Below are 20,615 nucleotides of genomic sequence, written 5' to 3' on the forward strand. Positions count from 1 at the left end.
CAAAGACACTAGGAATTCCCCTTCCTCCAGACCTGAGATCACCGCTCTCAGAGACTCCATCTTGAACTTAAACACTCTTAAGAACAGGTTCAAGGACTTGAGGTTCAGAATTGGTCGTACCGAACCGTCCGATTTCGGTACTACAAACAAGTTGGAATAGTATCCCTTGTTGTGCAGATGAAGTGGAACTGGAACAATGACTTCAGTCTGTACCAATATTTTGATGGCCTGGTGTAAAGTTATACTTGCCTCTTGTGAAGCTGGTAAGCCTGAATTGAAGAATCTGTGAGGTGGAAGCTCTTGGAACTCTAGTCTGTAGCCCTGGGAAATAAGATCTATGACCCAGTAATCCCGGATGAACTTGACAGATGTGACTGAAGAATTTTAGTCGGGATCCCACCTGACAGTCATCCAGGCATCGTGGTCCACCGTCATGCTGAAGGCTTTGAGGAAGCAGAGCCTGAGCTCTGTTCCTGAGTACTTGCAGTTGCTGGTTTGCATGGTTTACCTCCTGCACCTCTGGAGGCCGTAGATGCACCTCTGGATTTTTCCTTAAACTTGGCTGTCCGAAAGGACTGTAAATTCGAAGCTGAATAAGCTTTCCTGGCTGGGGGAGCTGAGGAAGGAAGATACGTAGACTTACCCGCAGTAACTTTGGAGATCCATTTGTCTAGTTCGTCTCCAACAAAGGCCTCACCTGTGAATAGTAGGCATTCCACGCCTTTCCTGGAATCTGCATCAGCAGTCCACTGGCGTAGCCACAAGCCCCTGTGCTGACACTGCCATAGCAGTGGTGCGTGCATTAAGCAAACCAATCTCTTTTAAGGCTTTCACCATAAAGTTTGCAGAGTCCTGTATATGCTGCAGGAGTAAAACAACATCCCCGTCCTAGACGAGGAATCTAACCCCTCAATTAGGTTACCTGACCATTTAGCAATGGCTTTTGTGATCCACGCACATGCAATAGTGGGTCTTTGGGCCACCCCAGCAGCTGTGTACAATGACTTGAGTGTAGTTACAATTTTACGACCAGCCGTATCTTTTAGGGAGGCTGCACCAGGGACAGGCAATACAATTTTCTGTGACAGCCTAGAGACTGATGCGTCCACTATCGGCGGATTTTCAATTTTTTTCCTATCCTGCAGAGGAAAAGGAAAAGATGAGAGCAACCTTTTAGGGATTTGAAATTTCTTATCAGGATTAACCCACGGTTCTTCAAACAGGGTATACAATTCCTTTGACGCAGAAACATAAGATTCCTCACACTCCTCTGACACCTTATCAGGAATTTGCAGAACCTCTCTGATAGCCTCTATAAGTGCCTCAATTCCCTGTGGCAGAGTAACATCCCCCCCCCCCCCCCTCCTAATCCACCTCACCCTCCACCGTGTCTAACTAGTCAGAGTCAGACTGCAGGATATGGGCCAGAGATTGTTTTTTGCGGACAAATGGGAGGGGATGCAGACGCTGGTTTGGGGACTGAGTCTCTATTCATAAACTCATCCACAGTCTGTCTTAAGTATTGCGTCTCTTTTTCATTGCGGGATAGCTTTGTAGAAATATTTGAGATCATTCCCTTAATGGAATTAACCCACTCCGGTTCAACCCCGCTATTCTGGGAAGGTGCCCTGCCCTGAGTACCCAGTAGAGAGCGCCCTGGTGAAGAGGAACACTCCGCTGTACAAGAAACACACTCTTTGCCTGACATAATGTAAATGTGACAGCACACACACACACACACACAGGAAAAGGTTAAGCACAATTAACCCACAAAGAGCGCTTCAGGGAGACAGAGTTATTTGGAGCCAGCCCCCACTGCGCCCTTATCGCTAATGCCAAGCTTAGCTGGGTCGCAGACTAAGTACCCTGATAGGGGACTTGGTACACTAATAATCGCTCCCCCCAACCCCCTGGTACCGCTGAGGTAATCTGGAGTCTCTCTGGAGGAGCTGCTCATCCCTGTCAGTCAGCGTCTGTGTCCACTGCAGAGGGAAAATGCTGCTGGTGAGCTGCTGGATCCGTTCATAGTGGATATCTTTTTATAGTAAATAAAAAGATATTATATCAATTAAAATTGTTCACAATTTTAATTGATATATCTTTTTATTTACTATATTTTTTCCAGATATATTTCACATTACTTTTAAATGGATTAATATTAAAAGTTATATTTTAAACAAATTAATTTTCTGTTCTTATAGTGCGCCAACCAAGAGACAATCTTCTCTATTTTACTCTTTTCTGTCTATCTTATTGTCTATGGCAGCACCCCCAAGATATGATTATGAACTAAACCACAATATACAGTATGTATAAATGGGGTATCTACTACATTCAATGAAAACGAATCAACTTATGGCTAGTGCAGAAGATATCCATTTCCCCCTTTTCATTATCAATTACCGCTTAAAATGGAGAGAAAACCGTTTTAAGGCTGTTTTTGCCAGTGTGGGTACTATGTACAGTGTACTGAGACGCAGCTGTGTACTGTGTCTGGAGACGTATTTCGCCCCGGTTAGAAGCCGTGCGTCTCTGCGTACTCTCATGGCGCCATAATGGCCGGCGATCCACTAGCCGGGACGCCGGCTTAGTACTCCCCACTCTTCATGGCTCTGTTAGGGGTGGCGGCGTGCTGCGGGAATACACGCTCGCCTTGGTGGAGCTTGTGAATAGTTGCCTCTGGAGCTCAGTGTCAGCAGGGAACGGGACCATTAACCCTTCAAGAGCTGCCTGAAAATAACAAACATATAAAATAAATGCAGAACTCTTCAAGAGCTTCCATAAGCGTGACCGGCTCCTCCGGGCACATTTTCTAAACTGAGTCTCGTAGGAGGGGCATAGAGGGAGGAGCTAGCCCACACTATCAAATTCTTAAAGTGCCCATGACTCCTAGTGGACCCGTCTATACCCCATGGTACTAAATGGAACCCCAGTATCCTCTAGGACGTAAGAGAAATAACTATTCATTTGGTGTTTAAACATAAAAAAATGAAGTAGAGTGTAAACCCTGTACTATAGCACTGAACGTGATTAACACTATCCAATTGCTTTTAGGAAATAATTGGCAAGTAGAAGATTGCAGAGTGCATATTAAATTATGCATTTATCTTCTTCACATTTCTCTTTACAATATTCAACATTATTAATTAAAATAACGTAAACATATATGTGCTTATAACCCCAAGGTCAGTGAGAGACGTCACAACATTGTGACAATTGACTTTATTATATAGCTATACAGGAAAATATCATAACAATTCACTATCAATGGGATTACAAAAGTAATCAGTGGGATTAATTTGCAGAAACAAAAAAAAAATTGCATTGATTTTAAGTTAAGTTTAAAATGACTTTTCCAGTTTTATCAAAAAATTCAAAGCAATTACAGTCCCGATCAGATCCACCAAACAACCAACAAAAATGCACTACGATATTATTTTATTTAGTTACAGAAGAATCTATATCAGTACAGGTTGCAGGAAGAAAACTCTTTAGTGCTATTTACAATTGTTATCTTTTTGTGTTTTTTTCCTTACTGTCTTTTTTTGTTGTTGCTGTTTACAAATTTAAAGTCAGATCCGTATGAACAATATTAAGACCGAATGCATATAAAGCATTTCGTCAAAGCTATAATAATGAACAAAATAATCTGATTACACTAAATAATGCTGTTGAAATAAAATTATTAAATGGAATATTTGTAATGGGGGCTTTAACGCCTTTTGTTTTTAGGTACTGAATACAGAATGCCAGGTCAACCTGTGACTGTATGTGTTCTAAAGGCAAAAGCAACGTATAGGTATATTGTTCTATTACACTATGCCAATCTATTGTTAGATTCTATAATAACGCATTTTATATTTTTTTTATTATTAAATATATTCTACACATATTTGTAATTTCAACCAGGTAGATTTTACTCTTATTCCCTGGTGGAAAAAAATATAAAAAAAATGTTTATATATATTTTATTTTTTACAGTTTTAAATGAAACGTAGCTTCATGCTTTAGTGCTGTGCAAATTCATCATAGCATGTCTTAAATTATTTGTATGAAATGAGAAGATGGCATTTTTTTTTTTTGCTTGAATTGTAATATCCTTGCAAGCACTAGTATAAATGCAAGTTACATAAAGAAACAAAAACTAGTACTAAGGTTGCGGTTTGTTGTCTCTTACTATTTAGACATGAAGTTGGACACTAGATTACGGATGAGTCGTCTTTTTTTTTTTTTCATCACCGAAAACATCAATGTTTGATATTAAAACACAAGGTTGATTAATAATGACATCTGCTAATATCTCTGCACAATAATAAAGGCTTATGGACTACAGGAAAAATAACCCTCCCATATTAAGGCTAGGAAAGGCACCCTTCTCGTATGCTTGGTATGAGCGTGCATGCAACGGACGCTTGCCACAAGAGTGCACAGAATAGTACATTAACGATTACTCCAGCGCCCTCTGCAGAGTGCTTTCAGATTACAGGCACAATTAGCTTTGTTCCTTGAATATAAACCATATTGTCATTCTCCTGATACTACCTTGTGCCGCCGCGGGCAATAATTACATTAGGTAGAAGTCACGTCACTAATACTTTGATTTCAGTCTGATTCGACGCCTTGATTTCCAGTGTAGAACTTGTCCTATACAATGTTGGTAACAAGTATGGCTACAGCTATCTGTTGTTGAGGCCTAGGTCGGCAACCGGATGTCAGTGCAAACTGCATGTAGACAGCCTGAAATCAGTGATTTTGTTATGCTGCAGCTAGAATGAATATTGTTGTAGTAGAGAAGATATTGACTTTGTTTTTGTTTCCCCAGAATACTGAATGCATTAAAAAATAAAGATACCATGGAGATACTAGTACATACTACAAAGTTACTCTGCAAGAAAAACAAAAGTGAAATCGTTATGAGAATGTTCTTGGTCTCTTGCAGGGAAGAGAGCTCTATGACTGTCCATGTAATATATCACTTCCATGGATATTATGACAGGGAGTTGGATCTAAGGTTCTCTGAAGCAATGGGTCTCCTCTATTCCAGCAGCATGAAAAACAAAGACTATATTACATCACACTTCGCAGACACATCGTCATTTACAGGATTACACAGCAATTGCTCTCTCCAGTCTTCTCACGGTTTCTTTGACCTGTAAAGAGAATGGAAACCAGAGTTGACTGCATGCAATTCAAACGCCATCTATACATTACATATACACACAGCTGAGCACTTCTCTCCTCTTATGAGCTGTCCTATCCTGTGATCATGCAGAAGTACTTACATGAATATGCTGGGACTTGTGGACTATTCTTTATTTGAAATTAACCTGGTTGGGAAATGGCCACAAATTTGGACCTTATTTCTTCAACTTATGTTAATGTTATAGGACAGACTTTCTGAAACCATGGTGGCATCTTCACAGCATTTAATAAATTATTTTCAGGGTTAACATAGCTGTTCTTAAAAGTAGGAAAAGGGACCCGTGTAATGGGCAATAATTGTGAGTTTACTGTGACATCTCCGTAACTATGGCAGTACACTGTGATGCCCTGTCACTAAAATGCCTTGCTAAAGGTCAGCATGCAAATTAGATGCTGCTCACAGGGATTCATGCCAGCAATTTAATGTTAGTAAAATGTCAAGTTACTTATTGCTCTAGAATTTTAAATAAAAATGAATATTTATTATTGTAAATAGTGAAATATACTAGACATAATGAAGCAGATAACGTGCTAGGTTTTACAGGAACAGCAGTCTACAGGCACAGTGGGTACTCTATCAACATCACTATTTCAGGTGACTTAAGGGCAACTAACGCAATAACAAAGCAATGAGGAAGGCATGTCAGATGCTTGGTAGCACAGGGAGAGGAATCAGTAGCAGAAAGCAAGTAGTAATGCCGCTGTATAAGTCATTGGTACGGTCCCATCTAGAATACGGTTTTCAGTTCTGCAGGGCATATCTTCAGAAGGACAAATACATTAGAGACTGTACAAAGAAGGAGAACTAAAATAGTATATGGCCTACATCACATAACTTAATATGTATCAGCTTGGAGCAGAGGAGGATGATATGTTAGAAATGTACAGTCAGGTCCATAAATATTGGGACATCGATACAATTCTCATATTTTGGGCCCTATACACCACCACAATGGATTTGAAATGAAACAAACAAAATGTGCTTTAACTGCAAACTTTCCGCTTTAATTTGAGGGTATTTACATCTAAAATCAGGTGAACAGTGTAGGAATTACAACGGTTTCTATATGTGCCTCCCACTTTTCAAGGGACCAAAAGTAATGGGACAATCGACTCAAAAGCTATTTCATGGACAGGAGTGGGCTATTCCCTCGTTATTTCATCATCAATTAAGCAGGTAAAAGGTCTGGAGTAGATTCCAGGTGTGATATTTGCTTTTGGAATCTGTTGCTGTCGACTCTCAATACGAGATCTAAAGAGCTGCCACTATCAGTGAAGCAAGCCATAATTCGGCTGAAAAATCAAAACAAACCCATCAGAGAGATAGCAAAAACATTAGGTGTGGCCAAATCAACTGTTTGGAACATTCTTAAAAAGAAAGAACGCACCGGATAGCTCAGCAACACCAAAAGACCCGGAAGACCACGGAAAACAACTGTGGTGGATGACAGAAGAATTATTTTCCTGGTGAAGAAAAACCCCTTCACAACAGTTGCACAGATCAAGAACACTCTCCAGGAGGTAGGTATATATGTGTCAAAGTCAACAATCAAGAGACGTCTTCACAAGAGTGAATATAGAGGGTTCCACCACAAGATGTAAACCATTAGTGAGCCACAAAAACAGAAAGACCAGATTAGAGTTTGCCAAACAACATCTAAAAAAGCCTTTACAGTTCTGGAACAACATCCTATGGACAGATGAGACAAAGATCAACTTGTACCAGAGTGATGGGAAGAGAAGAGTATGGAGAAGGAAGGAAAGGAACTGCTCATGATCCGAAAACATACCACCTCATCAGTGAAGCATGGTGGTGGAAGTATCATGGCGTGAGCATGTATGGCTGCCAATGGAACTGGTTCCCTTGTATTTATTGATAATGTGACTGCTGACAAAAGCAGCAGGATGAATTCTGAAGTGTTTCGGGCAATATTATCTGCTCATATTCAGTCAAATGCTTCAGAACTCATTGGACGCCACTTTACAGTGCAGATGGACAATGACCCGAAGCATACTGCGAAAGCAAACAAAGAGTTTTTTAAGGCAAATAAGTGGAATGTTATGCAATGGTCAAGTCAATCACCTGACCTGAATCCGATTGAGCATGCATTTCACTTGATGAAGACAAAACTGAAGGGAAAATGCCCCAAGAACAAGCAGGAACTGAATACATTTGCAGTAGAGGCCTGGCAGAGCATCACCAGGGATGAAACCCAGCGTCTGGCGATGTCTATGCGTTCCAGACTTCAGGCTGTAATTGACTGCAAAGGATTTGCAACAAAGTATTAAAAAGTGAAAGTTTGATTTAGGATTGATTAGTTTGTTCCATTACTTTTGGTCCCTTAAAAAGTGGGAGGCACATATAGAAACCATTGTAATTCCTACACCGTTCACCTGATTTGGATGTAAATACCCTCAAATTAAAGCGGAAAGTCTGCAGTTAAAGCACATCTTGTTTGTTTCATTTCAAATCCATTGTGGTGGTGTATAGAGACCAAAATATGAGAATTGTGTTGATGTCCCAATATTGATGGACCTGACTGTATATTAAGATATATAAATAAGAATTTACTTACCGATAATTCTATTTCTCGTAGTCCGTAGTGGATGCTGGGGACTCCGTCAGGACCATGGGGTTTAGCGGCTCCGCAGGAGACAGGGCACAATAATAAAAGCTTTAGGATCAGGTGGTGTGCACTGGCTCCTCCCCCTATGATCCTCCTCCAAGCCTCAGTTAGGATACTGTGCCCGGACGAGCGTGCATAATAAGGAAGGATATTGAATCCCGGGTAAGACTCATACCAGCCACACCAATCACACCGTACAACCTGTGATCTGAACCCAGTTAACAGTATGATAACAACGAAGGAGCCTCTGAAAAGATGGCTCACAACAAGAATAACCCGATTTTTGTAACAATAACTATGTACAAGTATTGCAGACAATCCGCACTTGGGATGGGCGCCCAGCATCCACTACGGACTACGAGAAATAGAATTATCGGTAAGTAAATTCTTATTTTCTCTAACGTCCTAAGTGGATGCTGGGGACTCCGTCAGGACCATGGGGATTATACCAAAGCTCCCAAACGGGCGGGAGAGTGCGGATGACTCTGCAGCACCGAATGTGAGAACTCCAGGTCCTCATCAGTCAGGGTGTGCCCCTGACCAAGTAGCAGCTCGGCAAAGTTGTAAAGCCGAGACCCCTCGGGCAGCCGCCCAAGACGAGCCCACTTCCTTGTGGAATGGGCTTTCACTGATTTTGGCTGTGCTAAGGCTGCCACAGAATGTGCAAGCTGAATTGTACTACAAATCCAGCGAGCAATCGTCTGCTTAGAAGCAGGAACACCCATCTTGTTGGGTGCATACAGGCTAAACAGCGAGTCAGATTTTCTGACTCCAGTCGTCCTGGAAACATATATTTTCAGGGCCCTGACAACGTTAAGTAACTTGGAGTCCTCCAAGTCCCTAGTAGCCGCAGGTACCACAATAGGTTGGTTCATGTGAAAAACAGAAAACACCTTAAGGAGAAATTGAGGACGAGTCCTCAATTCTGCCCTGTCAGAATAAAAAATTAAGTAAGGGCTTTTATATGATAAAGCCGCCCATTCTGACACACGCCTGGCTGAAGCCAGGGCTAATAGAATTTTCACCTTCCATGTGAAATATTTTAATTCCACAGTGGTGAGTGGATCAAACCAATGTGACTTTAGGAAACTCAAAACAACATTGAGATCCCAAGGTGCCACTGGGGGCACAAAAGGAGGCTGTATATGCAGTACCCCTTTTACAAAACGTCTGAACTTCAGGCACTGAAGCCAGTTCTTTCTGGAAGAAATTCGACAGGGTCGAAATTTGAACCTTAATGGACCCTAATTTTAGGCCCATAGACAGTCCTGTTTTCAGGAAATGTAGGAAACGACCCAGTTGGAATTCCTCTGTAGGGACCTTCTTGGCCTCACACCACGCAACATATTTTCGCCCAATGCGGTGAAAATGTTTTGCGATTACATCCTTCCTGGCTTCGACCAGGGTAGGGATGACTTCATCTGGAATGCCCTTTCAGGATCCGGCGTTCAACTGCCATGCCGTCAAACGCAGCCGCGGTAAGTCTTGGAACAGACAAGGCCCCTGCTGGAGCAGGTCCTCTCTTAAAGGTAGAGGCCACGGTTCTTCCGTGAGCATCTCTTGAAGTTCCGGGTACCAAGTCCTTCTTGACCCATCCGGAACCACGAGTATCGTTCTTACTCATCTCCTTCTTATGATTCTCAGTACTTTTGGTATGAGATGCATAGGAGGGAACACATACCCTGACTGGTACACCCACAGTGTTACCAGAGCGTCCACCGCTATTGCCTGAGGGTCCCTTGACCTGGCGCAATATCTGTCTAGTTTTTTGTTCAGGCGGGACGCCCTCATGTCCACCTTTGGTTTTTCCCAACGGTTTACAATCATGTGGAAGACTTCCCGCTGAAGTCCCCACTCTCCCGGGTGGAGGTTATGCCTGCTGAGGAAGTCTGCTTCCCAGTTTTCCACTCCCGGAATTAACACTGCTGAGAGTGTTATCACATGATTTTTCGCCCAGCGAAAAATCCTTGCAGTTTCTGCCATTTCCCTCCTGCTTCATGTGCCGCCCTGTCTGTTTACGTGGGCGACTGCCGTGATGTTGTCCCACTGGATCAATACCGGCTGACCTTGAAGCAGAGGTCTTGCTAAGCTTAGAGCCTTGTAAATTGCCCTTAGCTCCAGTATATTTATGTGGAGAGAAGTCTCCAGACTTGATCACACTCCCTGGAAATTTTTTTCCTTGTGTGACTGCTCCCCAGCCACTCAGGCTGGCATCCGTGGTCACCAGGACCCAGTCCTGAATGTCGAATCTGCGGCCCTTTCATAGATGAGCACTCTGCAGCCACCGCAGAAGAAAACACCCTTGTCCTTGGAGACAGGGTTATCCGCTGATGCATCTGAAGATGCGATCCGGACCATTTTCCCAGCAGATTCCACTGAAAGGTTCTTGCGTGAAATCTACCGAATGGGATCGCTTTGTAAGAAACCACCATTTTTCACAGGACCCTTGTGCAATGATGCACTGATACTTTTCCTGGTTTTAGGAGGTTCCTGACTAGCTCGGATAACTCCCTGGCCTACTTCTCCGGGAGAAAACATCCTTTTCTGGACTGTGTCCAGAATCATTCCTAGGAACATTAGACGTGTCGTCGGAAAAAGCTGCGATTTTGGAATATTTAGAATCCACTCGTGCTGTCGTAGAACTACTTGAGATAGTGCTACTCCGACCGCCAACTGTTCTCTGGACCTTACCCTTATCAGGAAAGCGTCCATATTTCTTTTAGGAAGAATCATCATTTCGGCCATTACCATGGTAAAGACCCGGGGTGCCGTGGACAATCCAAACGGCAGCGTCTGAACTGATAGTGACAGTTCTGTACCACGAACCTGGGATACCCTTGGTGAGAAGGGCAAAATTCGGACATGTAGGTAAGCGTCCCTGATATCCAGTGACACCATATCGTCCTGGTTCGCTATCACTGCTCTGAGTGACTCCATCTTGATTTGAACCCTTGTATGTAATTGTTCAAATCTTTTAGATCTCACCGAGCCGTTTGGCTTCAGTACCACAATATAGTGTGGAATAATACCCCTTCCCTTGTTGTAGGAGGGGTACTTTGATTATCACCTGCTGGGAATACAGCCTGTGAATTTTTTCCCAATACTGCCTCCCTGTCGGAGGGAGACGTTGGTAAAGCAGACTTCAGGAACTTGTGAGGGGAAGACGTCTCGAATTTCCAATGTACACCTGGGATACTACGTGTAGGATCCAGGAGTCCACTTGCGAGTGAGCCCACTGCGTGCTGAAACTCTTGAGATGACCCCCCACCGCACCTGAGTCCGCTTGTATGGCCCCAGCGTCATGCTGCGGACTTGGCAGAAGCTGTGGAGGACTTCTGTTCCTGGGAATGGGCTGCCTGCTGCAGTCTTCTTCCCTTTCCTCTAACCCTGGGCAGATATGACTGGCCTTTTGCCCGCCTGCCTTTATGGGTACGAAAGGACTGAGACTGAAAAGACTGTGTCCTTTTCTGCTGAGATGTGACTTGGGGTAACAAAAGTGGATTTTCCAGCTGTTGCCATGGCCACCAGGTCCGATGGACCGCCCCTTTATACGGCAATACTTCCATGTGCCGTCTGGAATCTGCATCACCTGACCACTGTCGTGTCTATAAACATCGTCTGGCAGATATGGACATCACATCTACTCTTGATGCCAGAATGCAAATATCCCTCTGCGCATCTCGCATATATAGAAATGCATCCTTAAAATGCTCTATAGTCAATAAAATATTGTTCCTGTCAAGGGTATCAATATTTTCAGTCAGGAAATCCGACCAAGCCCCCCCAGCGCTGCACATCCAGGCTGAGGCGATTGCTGGTCGTAGTATAACACCAGTATGTGTGTATATACTTTTTAGGATATTTTTCAGCTTCCTATCAGCTGGCTCCTTGAGGGCGGCCGTATCTGGAGACGGTAACGCCACTTGTTTTTATAAGCGTGTGAGCGCCTTATCCACCCTAAGGTGTGTTTCCCAACTCGCCCTCACTTCTGGCGGGAAAGGGTATACCTCCAATAATTTTCTATCGGAGGGAACCCACGTATCATCACACACTTTAATTTATCTGATTCAGGAAAAACTACAAGTAGATTATTCCCACCCTACATAATACCCTTATTTGTGGTACTTGTAGTATCAGAAATATGTAACACCTCCTTCATTGCCCTTAACATGTAACGTGTGGCCCTAAAGGAAAATACGTTTGTTTCTTCACCGTCGACACTGAAGTCAGTGTCCGTGTCTGTGTCGACCACTGAGGTAAATGGGCGTTTTTACAAGCCCTTGACGGTGTCTGAGACGCCTGGACAGGTACTAATTTGTTTGCCGGCCGTCTCATGTCGTCAACCGACCTTGCATCGTGTTGACATTATCACGTAATTCCTAAATAAGCCATCCATTCCGGTGTCGACTCCCTAGAGAGTGACATCACCAATACAGGCAATTTGCTCCGCCTCCTCACCAACATCGTCCTCCTACATGTCGACACACACGTACCGACACACAGCACACACACAGGGAATGCTCTGATAGAGGACAGGACCCCACTAGCCCTTTGGGGAGACAGAGGGAGAGTTTGCCAGCACACACCAAAAACGCTATAATTATACAGGGACAACCCCTTATACAAGTGTTTTCCCTTATAGCATTTTCACATATGTAATCATATCGCCAAATAAGTGCCCCCCCTCTCTGTTTTAACCCTGTTTCTGTAGTGCAGTGCAGGGGAGAGCCTGGGAGCCTTCCTCACAGCAGAGCTGAGCAGGAAAATGGCGCCGTGTGCTGAGGAGAATAGGCCCCGCCCCCTAAAACGGCGGGCTCTTCTCCCGGAGTTTGTGAGATCTGGCAGGGGTTAAATACATCCATATAGCCTCAAGGGCTATATGTGATGTATTTTAGCCATAAAAAGGTATAATACATTGCTGCCCAGGGCGCCCCCCCCAGCGCCCTGCACCCTCAGTGACCGCCGGTATGAAGTGTGCTGACAACAATGGCGCACAGCTGCAGTGCTGTGCGCTACCTTATGAAGACTGAAAGTCTTCTGCCGCCTGTTTCTGGACCTCTGGACCTCTTCAACTTCGGCATCTGCAAGGGGGGTCGGCGGCACGGCTCCGGGACGAACCCCAGGGTGAGACCTGTGTTCCGACTCCCTCTGGAGCTAATGGTGTCCAGTAGCCTAAGAAGCAAATCCATCCTGCACGCAGGTGAGTTTACTTCTCTCCCCTAAGTCCCTCGTAGCAGTGAGCCTGTTGCCAGCAGGACTCACTGAAAATAAAAAACCTAACTTAAACTTTTATTCTAAGCAGCTCAGGAGAGCCACCTAGATTGCACCCTTCTCGGCCGGGCACAAGAATCTAACTGAGGCTTGGAGGAGGGTCATAGGGGGAGGAGCCAGTGCACACCACCTGATCCTAAAGCTTTTATTATTGTGCCCTGTCTCCTGCGGAGCCGCTAAACCCCATGGTCCTGACGGAGTCCCCAGCATCCACTTAGGACGTTAGAGAAAAGGGTTTTAACAGGGTACAGAGGGCAGACATTCTTCAAAGGAAGAGGAGTACTAGAACACGTGGGCATTTGCAGAGACTGGAGGGAGGTAGGTTCAGGGAAAATTTCAGGAAAAATGACTTCACAGAAAGGGAAGTGGATGAGTGCAATAGCCTCCAATCAGAGGTGCCCCATACACACTAGAAATTTTAAGTGGACAATATGCACGATAAAGATATTAATGTGCATATCGTCACAATAACGATGCTCGCTCCCGTGGGTCATTATCGTTTATCTTTATCAACTGAACATGCAGTCCAATTTAAGCTATATCTTTCATGACTGCATGGTCAGGGATGGGAGGGGTGACGTAACTGAATGATATTGTTCACTATCAGTGTGTATGCTTTTTATCTTTCATTCTGCAGTTGGGGAAATTTCAAGGAAAATCTTTATCTTTATTGGTTCAAGACCGTAGTGTGTATCTGCCTTTAGACAGCAGAAAAATGTAAACACGCTTGGGATAGACCTAAGAATAACCTTACAAAGACTTAAGGAACAATTAGGGTTGAAGTTGCCAAAAAGATAAATGAAAAAGGGCAGACTAGATAGGCCAAGAGGTGCTTATCTGCCGTTTCTATGTAACATAATACATTTTTTAGCGGATGTAAAGGGTGACTGGTGCCATGCAAGATGGATTTGGTGGGGTCTCGTACAGTTTAATAACAAAATGCAAGTGATGAACAAGCTTTCTCCGGCAGGGTCCACAGGTTATCCACAGGATAACAATGGGATATGATGAAGCGACAGCGTATTTGCACCAACCGGTCAAAGCTTTTCCGGCCTCCCAGCATGCATCGGGCCCGTCCATATATTCCCGCCTTCTTGCTCAGGCAAATCAGTTTTTTTTTGGTGTGCCTGGAGCCGGACCATAGTCAGAGGGCTGCTGGTTTTTAGCAGCCCTAAGCTTTCTTATTTTATTTTTATAGTCTTACTATTTTTCTGAGTGATCTTTCTAAACAGCGTCTTATACGTACCTTAGAAAGAGTCGCTCCAACAACTCTCCGCCGGGTCGCGACAATGCTTACCCACGAGTACAGCGCTGTTTCGTCAGGCGTCTCTGTCGGATATACTAGCAGGTCCAGCAGATGTTACCAGGCTGTGGCTGGAGCACGGGGAGAAGGTAAGGCATCGGTTCCGCTAAGAAGGGGAATATGGACACAGCCGCACTGTTTTGGGAGACCACCAAACAGTCACTGACGCGGCTTCCACCTCGGGTGCACCAGCGCTAGGCCTTAGGGATCAGAGGCTGCAGGAATAGTATGAGGCTGCGATCCCTAGGGTTGATGTCAGCAGTGGAGAGTCAGACGCTCGCCTGGCCACCCCTCCCCCCGGTTCATGACCAGTTTCGTCCGAGTCTCCCGCCATGAACGGTTTCCCGCTTCCGTCTCAGACACTGTACACGAAGGGGACCCAGTCACAGCATAGGCGGCTGTGTGACTGGTGTGTCCGTGTTCACTGAGCGTCTGTGTTCACTATAGGTCCATGGAGCGGCAGTGTACACTAGTAGTGTCTGGATCCACTCAGCGTTCGCTAACGTATTGATCGGTCTTAGAAGCGAGGTGAGTCTCCCTGTATCCCACTCTACTGAGTACAGGTTATACAGCACTAAGTCTCTATCTACCCTTTGAGTACGAATAGTAAGAGAAGTGCCTATTGAATATGGGTCTGTATACATTTACTGTTTTTTTCGCATTGCGTCTGAATACGTTAGATCTGTTTAAACATGATGCAGTAATATGTTCTCCTACATACTTAAAATGTAGTTGTAGTTGATGATTGCTTAATATAGTGTTCACTCTAAGCTTCTTTTGCAGGGCGCTGCGCCCTGCCCCTTTTCTGAGTGACAGAATGCGCCCTGCCCATTTGTGCCCGCCCTGCTAATCACCAAAGGACTGCCTTCTCCCCCCGCCGTGCTGTCACTTCTCCCCCTGCCGCGCTATCACTTCTCCCCCCGCCGCGCTGATAGCTCTCAGGCGGAACAGGGTCAGCGTGCAGCGGGGAGGAGCAGCCAATCAGAGCCTGCAGTGTCTCCGGTCAGTCCTCCGGCATGGTTTGATTCCCTCTCACCACGGCGCTGTGCGCTGACCTGGGCTCCGCCATCAGCATCAGGAGACTGGCCCCGCTGACCTGACCCGGCACATCGCCCTCCTCCGCAACGGTGAAGGCCGCTCTGCATCTGCCCTGTGCCCGTCCTCCCCTCCCTCCTTGTGCTCTCTCCCTGGTGCAATGTGCCTCAGTGCTCTCTACCTGGTGCAGTGTGCCTCAGTGCTCTCTCCCTGGTGCAATGTGTCTCAGTGTTCTCTCCCTGGTGCAATGTGTCTCAGTGTTCTCTCCCTGGTGCAATGTGCCTCAGTGCTCTCTACCTGGTGCAGTGTGTCTCAGTGCTCTCTACCTGGTGCAATGCGTCTCAGTGCTCTCTACCTGGTGCAATGTGCCTCAGTGCTCTATACCTGTGCAATGTGCCTCAGTGCTCTCTACCTGGTGCAATGTGCCTCAGTGCTCTCTACCTGGTGCAATGTGCCTCAAAGCTCTCTACCTGGTGCAGTGTGTCTCAGTGCTCTCTACCTGGTGCCATGTGCCTCAGTGCTCTGCCTGGTGCAATGTGTATAACATGCTCTATCTGGCGCAATATGTATAACGTGCTCTACCTGTCGCAGTGTGTATAGGAGATTCTACCTGGTGCAATGTGTATAAGCGGCACTACTGTGTGGTATAATGTGAATTGGTACTATTATGTGGTCACGACCCTTCCCCACGAAACAAAGCCCCTAAATTTTTGCTGCGCGCCTTCGCCGTGCACTGTCCATGCTTTGACCTATATGAATGAGAGCACCAAGCATTGTAGTATGTACCTAATTTTGCCCTTCTAACTTAAAAATGTGCCCTCCCGAATGAAAAATGTGCCCTCCCCGTTATCAGCACCCTGCCATAAAAAAATCCTGGAGTGAACACTATAATATACTAATGTATAACATGTGACTGACTGCTAGTGTGATTGCTGACTTTACTATATTTCTGTCAGTTTGTTTATTCCGATCCTCAATGCTGGTGTATGGGTAGGCTCGGATTGTATATCACTTTAAGAAATTTAAAGGGATTACAGTCACAAATTGTGTAGTATACTATGGAAGTGTTGATTATTTATCATGTCTAAGAGCGGCAAAGGTGAGGAAGGTACACTCACAGCAACACCAACACTCATATCATGTTTGTCTTGCAAAGCTGTGTTAACCTCTCAGAATCTGGTTCAGGATCGTTTGTGTGCAAATTGTTTTAGCTTTCACCAGGGGTTAATGAAAAATACAAGGCAGATGGGTATCTCACGTCAATTCTGGGACCTTCTTCGCTGCAATCATCGCACAGAAAAAGGAACTACAGGGCTGGTTTTGTTCTGCACAAAATGTGGTTGTACCCACTTGGCTGCACAGGCGTTCGCAAACTTGCAAAGCGAAAATACACTCCCCCGTGGGTGGCGACTATGCGTTTGCACAGCTGCTAAAAGCAGCTAGCGAGCGATCAACTCGGAATGAGGGCCTTTATCCAGTATAGGTGAACGGATATTTCCTCCAACTCCTGTACCAGGGATAGGTTACACTATTAACCCTTACATACAGCTCCCCAGCTATGGTGCATCACTTCCAGCAGCAGCTTCTCAAAAGAAACAAGCTGATAAGCCCTGTGGTAAGTAAATCGTCACCCTCACAGGCTACACATGATTCAGATGAGGATTCTTCGGAAGATGAAAGCTCAATTAATTCTACTTCGGCATACGAAGAGGAGGAGGAAGGTCTCAGCTCAGTGGATATAGCGGATAATTAAAGCAATGAAAGCCATTCTATCCTTAGAGGATTCAGCAGAACCTGTGTTAAAAACCAAGGCACCTGTGTTTAAACGTCCCAAAACAGTTAAGATTGAGTTTCCAAGGTCAGATCAGCCGACGGAAATTATGGAAGAGGCTTGGGCTACGCCCAATAAGAAGTTTAAAATTCCTAAGAAATGGAATTCCAATTATCCTCTTCCAGCTGGGAATTGTTCAAAAAGGGAAGTGGCTCCTAAAGTAGATACGCATGTAATTTGATTAGTGCGAAAATCTAGCTTACCTTTGCCTTCAACATCATTAAATGATGTCACGGATAGGAGTGTGGATGGTTTTCTAAAAACCATTTTTTCCTGTCTGGGGCAGTCATAAGGCCAGTCACGGCTTCAGCTTGGATGGCAAAGGCAGTGGCTGCCTGTGCTGATGCACTGGAGGGGAATTTTTCTATAGCTACTAGAGAGCAAAAATCCCATATAGCTCATATAAAACAGGCTGCAATGTTCTTGGAAAAAGCAGAATTGGATATGGGTACTATTGCCTCCAGGGCATCAGCTTCAACAATAGCTGCTTGCAGAGCAGTTTGGCTACGTACGTGGAAAGCTGATTCAGAATCTAAGAAGGTTTTGGAATCTTTGCCCTTTTCTGGAGATATTCTTTTTGGCAAAGAATTGACAGATATTCTGGAGTCAGAAGCAGACTCCAAGAAGGTCAAGTTTCCTTCCACATACAATTTCAAACCTAAAGTTCCGGCTTTTAGGCCCTTTTGGTCTCAAGGAAAAGCTAAAGGAAAAAGTGATGGCAAGCAGCCCCAATACAACAAGTCTGGTAAGACAAAAAAGCATTGGGCTACCAGAGGACCGGTTGGGAAAACCGATAATAAGTCATCAGCCTGATGATGCGGGCCTCCACCTGGGGGACCCCAGGGTGGGGGGGCCGACTTTTTTAGTTTGCACAGATCTGGCAGCAGTCTACAACAGATGCCTGGGTGCAGGAAGCGGTATCTCTAGGTTATGCTTTTGCCTTCAAGAAGCACCCTCCTCAAAGGTTTTTTTGTACCAGCCCGTCTCGGGTAGAGACTAAGGCCAGGGTTTTGTTAGAAGCAGTTCAGAAATTGCTTCAGTCAGGAGTAGTCATTCCATTAACTCCTGCACAATGAGGAAAGGGTTTTTACTCCAACATGTTTTTAGTTCAGAAGCCGAATGGGTCTTTTCAGCCCATTCTCAATCTCAAAGTACTGAACAAATACATTTGGGTACTTCGGTTTCACATGGAGACGTTCCATCATTTTAGCCATGGAGCCAGGGGATTATATGGTATCCCTGGATATACAGGATGCTTACCTACATGTTCCTATAGCACTGTCCCATCAGTGCTATCTCAGGTTCGCTATCCTCCGACAACATTTTCAGTTCCAGGCCCTACCTTTTGGGTTAGCCACAGCCCCCAGAGTATTTACCAAGATTATGGTGGTAATGGCAGCTTATCTCCGCCAGCAGGGGATAAGAATATTTCCATACCTCGACGATCTTTTAATCATGGCACATACGCAGGAATTGCTCTTATGTCATCTGCAACAGACAATAACGTGTCTGCAGAACCACGGATGGCTCATAAATTGTTACACAGTCAAAATTTATCCATTCACGCAGCAATGCGCATAATGGGTTTGATGGTGTCAACATTCGACATGGTGGTGTATGCACAATTCCACTCGAGGCCTCTGCAGCGTCTGATTCTTGCCAAATGGAACGGGTTGCATCAGACGATAAAAACACAGACTACGTTTCTTACGATAGAAGAAAGTCATTAGCCTGGTGGCTACAGACATCCCATATGGACAAGGGGACCCTTTTGTATATCAGATTGTGAAATTCTGATGACAGACGCCAGTCTCCAGGGCTGGGGAGCAGTGTCAGAAAGGTTGTGTTTTCAGGGACAATGGACCAAGGAAGAAAGTTGCCTGCCTATAAACATATTGGAACTTCAGGCCATATACATGGCACTGATTCAGGCAAAAGACATTCTTTGGGGAAAACCAGTCCAGATCCGCTCGGACAATGCGACGGCAGTAGCGTACCTCAACCATCAAGGAGGAACTCGCAGCCGAAAAGCGATGTAGGAGGTAAGTCACATACTAGAGTGGGCAGAACTTCATCAACCAGCAGTGTTCGTTCCGGGAGTCCTAAACTGGGAAGCAGACTTTCTCAGTCGACACGCCATTCAGGCAAGCGAATGGGCTCTACACCTGGAGGTCTTCCAGACTCTAGTAGACAAGTGGGGGTTGCCAGAGATAGATCTCATGGCGTCCCGTCTGAGCAACAATGTGCTCACATACGGGTTAAGAACAAAGGATCCCAGAGCGATCTTTGTGGATGCCCTGTCGGTGAGATGGGATTTTCATCTGTCTTATGCGTTTCCTCCAGGAGGATTCTCACAACAGGTAATTTAAACTATGCTCAGAGCAAGGAAACCTTCCTCAGCTCGCATTTATCACCGGATTTGGCAAACCTATATTCATTGGTGCAGTGAACGGAAAATGGACCCTAAATCTTTCGGAGTTTTCAGGGTCTTAGCATTCCTTCAGGCAGGAATGGATTAAGGTTTGAAGGTGGCTTCCTTGAGAGTGCAAGTATCAGCATTGACTGTATGGTTCCAAAAGAAAACTGCCAATTTACAGGATGTGCATACTTTTTTCCAGGGAATGCTGCGCATTCAACCTCCTTTTGGTCCTCCTACAGTGTCTTGGGACTTAAGTCTAGTCCTGAAAGCCCTTCAAGTTGCCCCATTTGAACCACTTAATAAAGTGGATCTTAAATGGTTGACAGCTAAAGTTCTCTTTCTACTGGCTATGGCGTCAGCTAGAAGAGTATCAGATTTAGGGGCATTACCATTTCTGATTTTTTTATCCAGATAAAGCAGTTCTCAGAACTAGATATGGGTATCTTCCGAAGTTGGTGTCTAAATTCCACCTTAATGAAGAAATTGTAGTCCTGGCTTTCCAGGTACCGGGCCTTTCTGCGGGAGATGCATCGCTGGACGTGGTCCGTGCATTAAGGATCTACGTGGATCATACCAGTGCCATCAGAAAGACAGATTCTCTTTTCATTCTCTACGGATTTCACAAGAGAGGATGGCCTGCTGATAAGCAGACGCTGGCAAGATGGCTTCGGATGACAATTTCAGAAGCATATTCTCAAGCTGATCTCCCGGTTCCGGCTAATGTATCTGCTCACTCTACTCGTACGGTAGGTCCATCTTGGGCAGCACAACGTGGTGCTTCAGCAGAACAGATATGTAGGGCAGCCACATGGTCTTCCATTAACACATTCATTAGACATTATGCCTTGGATACCTTTGCCTCATGATGTTGAATTTGGGCGAAGGATTCTCCTGTCCAATCAGGAGCGTCCCCACCACTAAATTGCT

At 45.0% G+C, this 20,615-nt stretch overlaps 1 protein-coding gene across 1 annotated transcript in view; it reads right to left on the reverse strand.

Annotated features, from left to right (window-relative positions):
- Positions 1-3,207: 3,207 nt before the first annotated feature.
- The window catches only part of UBL3 (ubiquitin like 3), a 226,792-nt gene continuing 209,384 nt past the window's right edge, over positions 3,208-20,615 (reverse strand). The window contains exon 5 of the mRNA XM_063951746.1: positions 3,208-5,150. Within this exon, the coding sequence (XP_063807816.1) occupies positions 5,098-5,150 (53 nt within the window). The 3' untranslated portion in view covers positions 3,208-5,097. The remainder of the gene's footprint in view (positions 5,151-20,615) is intronic.

The sequence above is a fragment of the Pseudophryne corroboree genome, chromosome 2 (assembly GCF_028390025.1).
Source record: "Pseudophryne corroboree isolate aPseCor3 chromosome 2, aPseCor3.hap2, whole genome shotgun sequence".
Classification (NCBI taxonomy): domain Eukaryota; kingdom Metazoa; phylum Chordata; class Amphibia; order Anura; family Myobatrachidae; genus Pseudophryne; species Pseudophryne corroboree.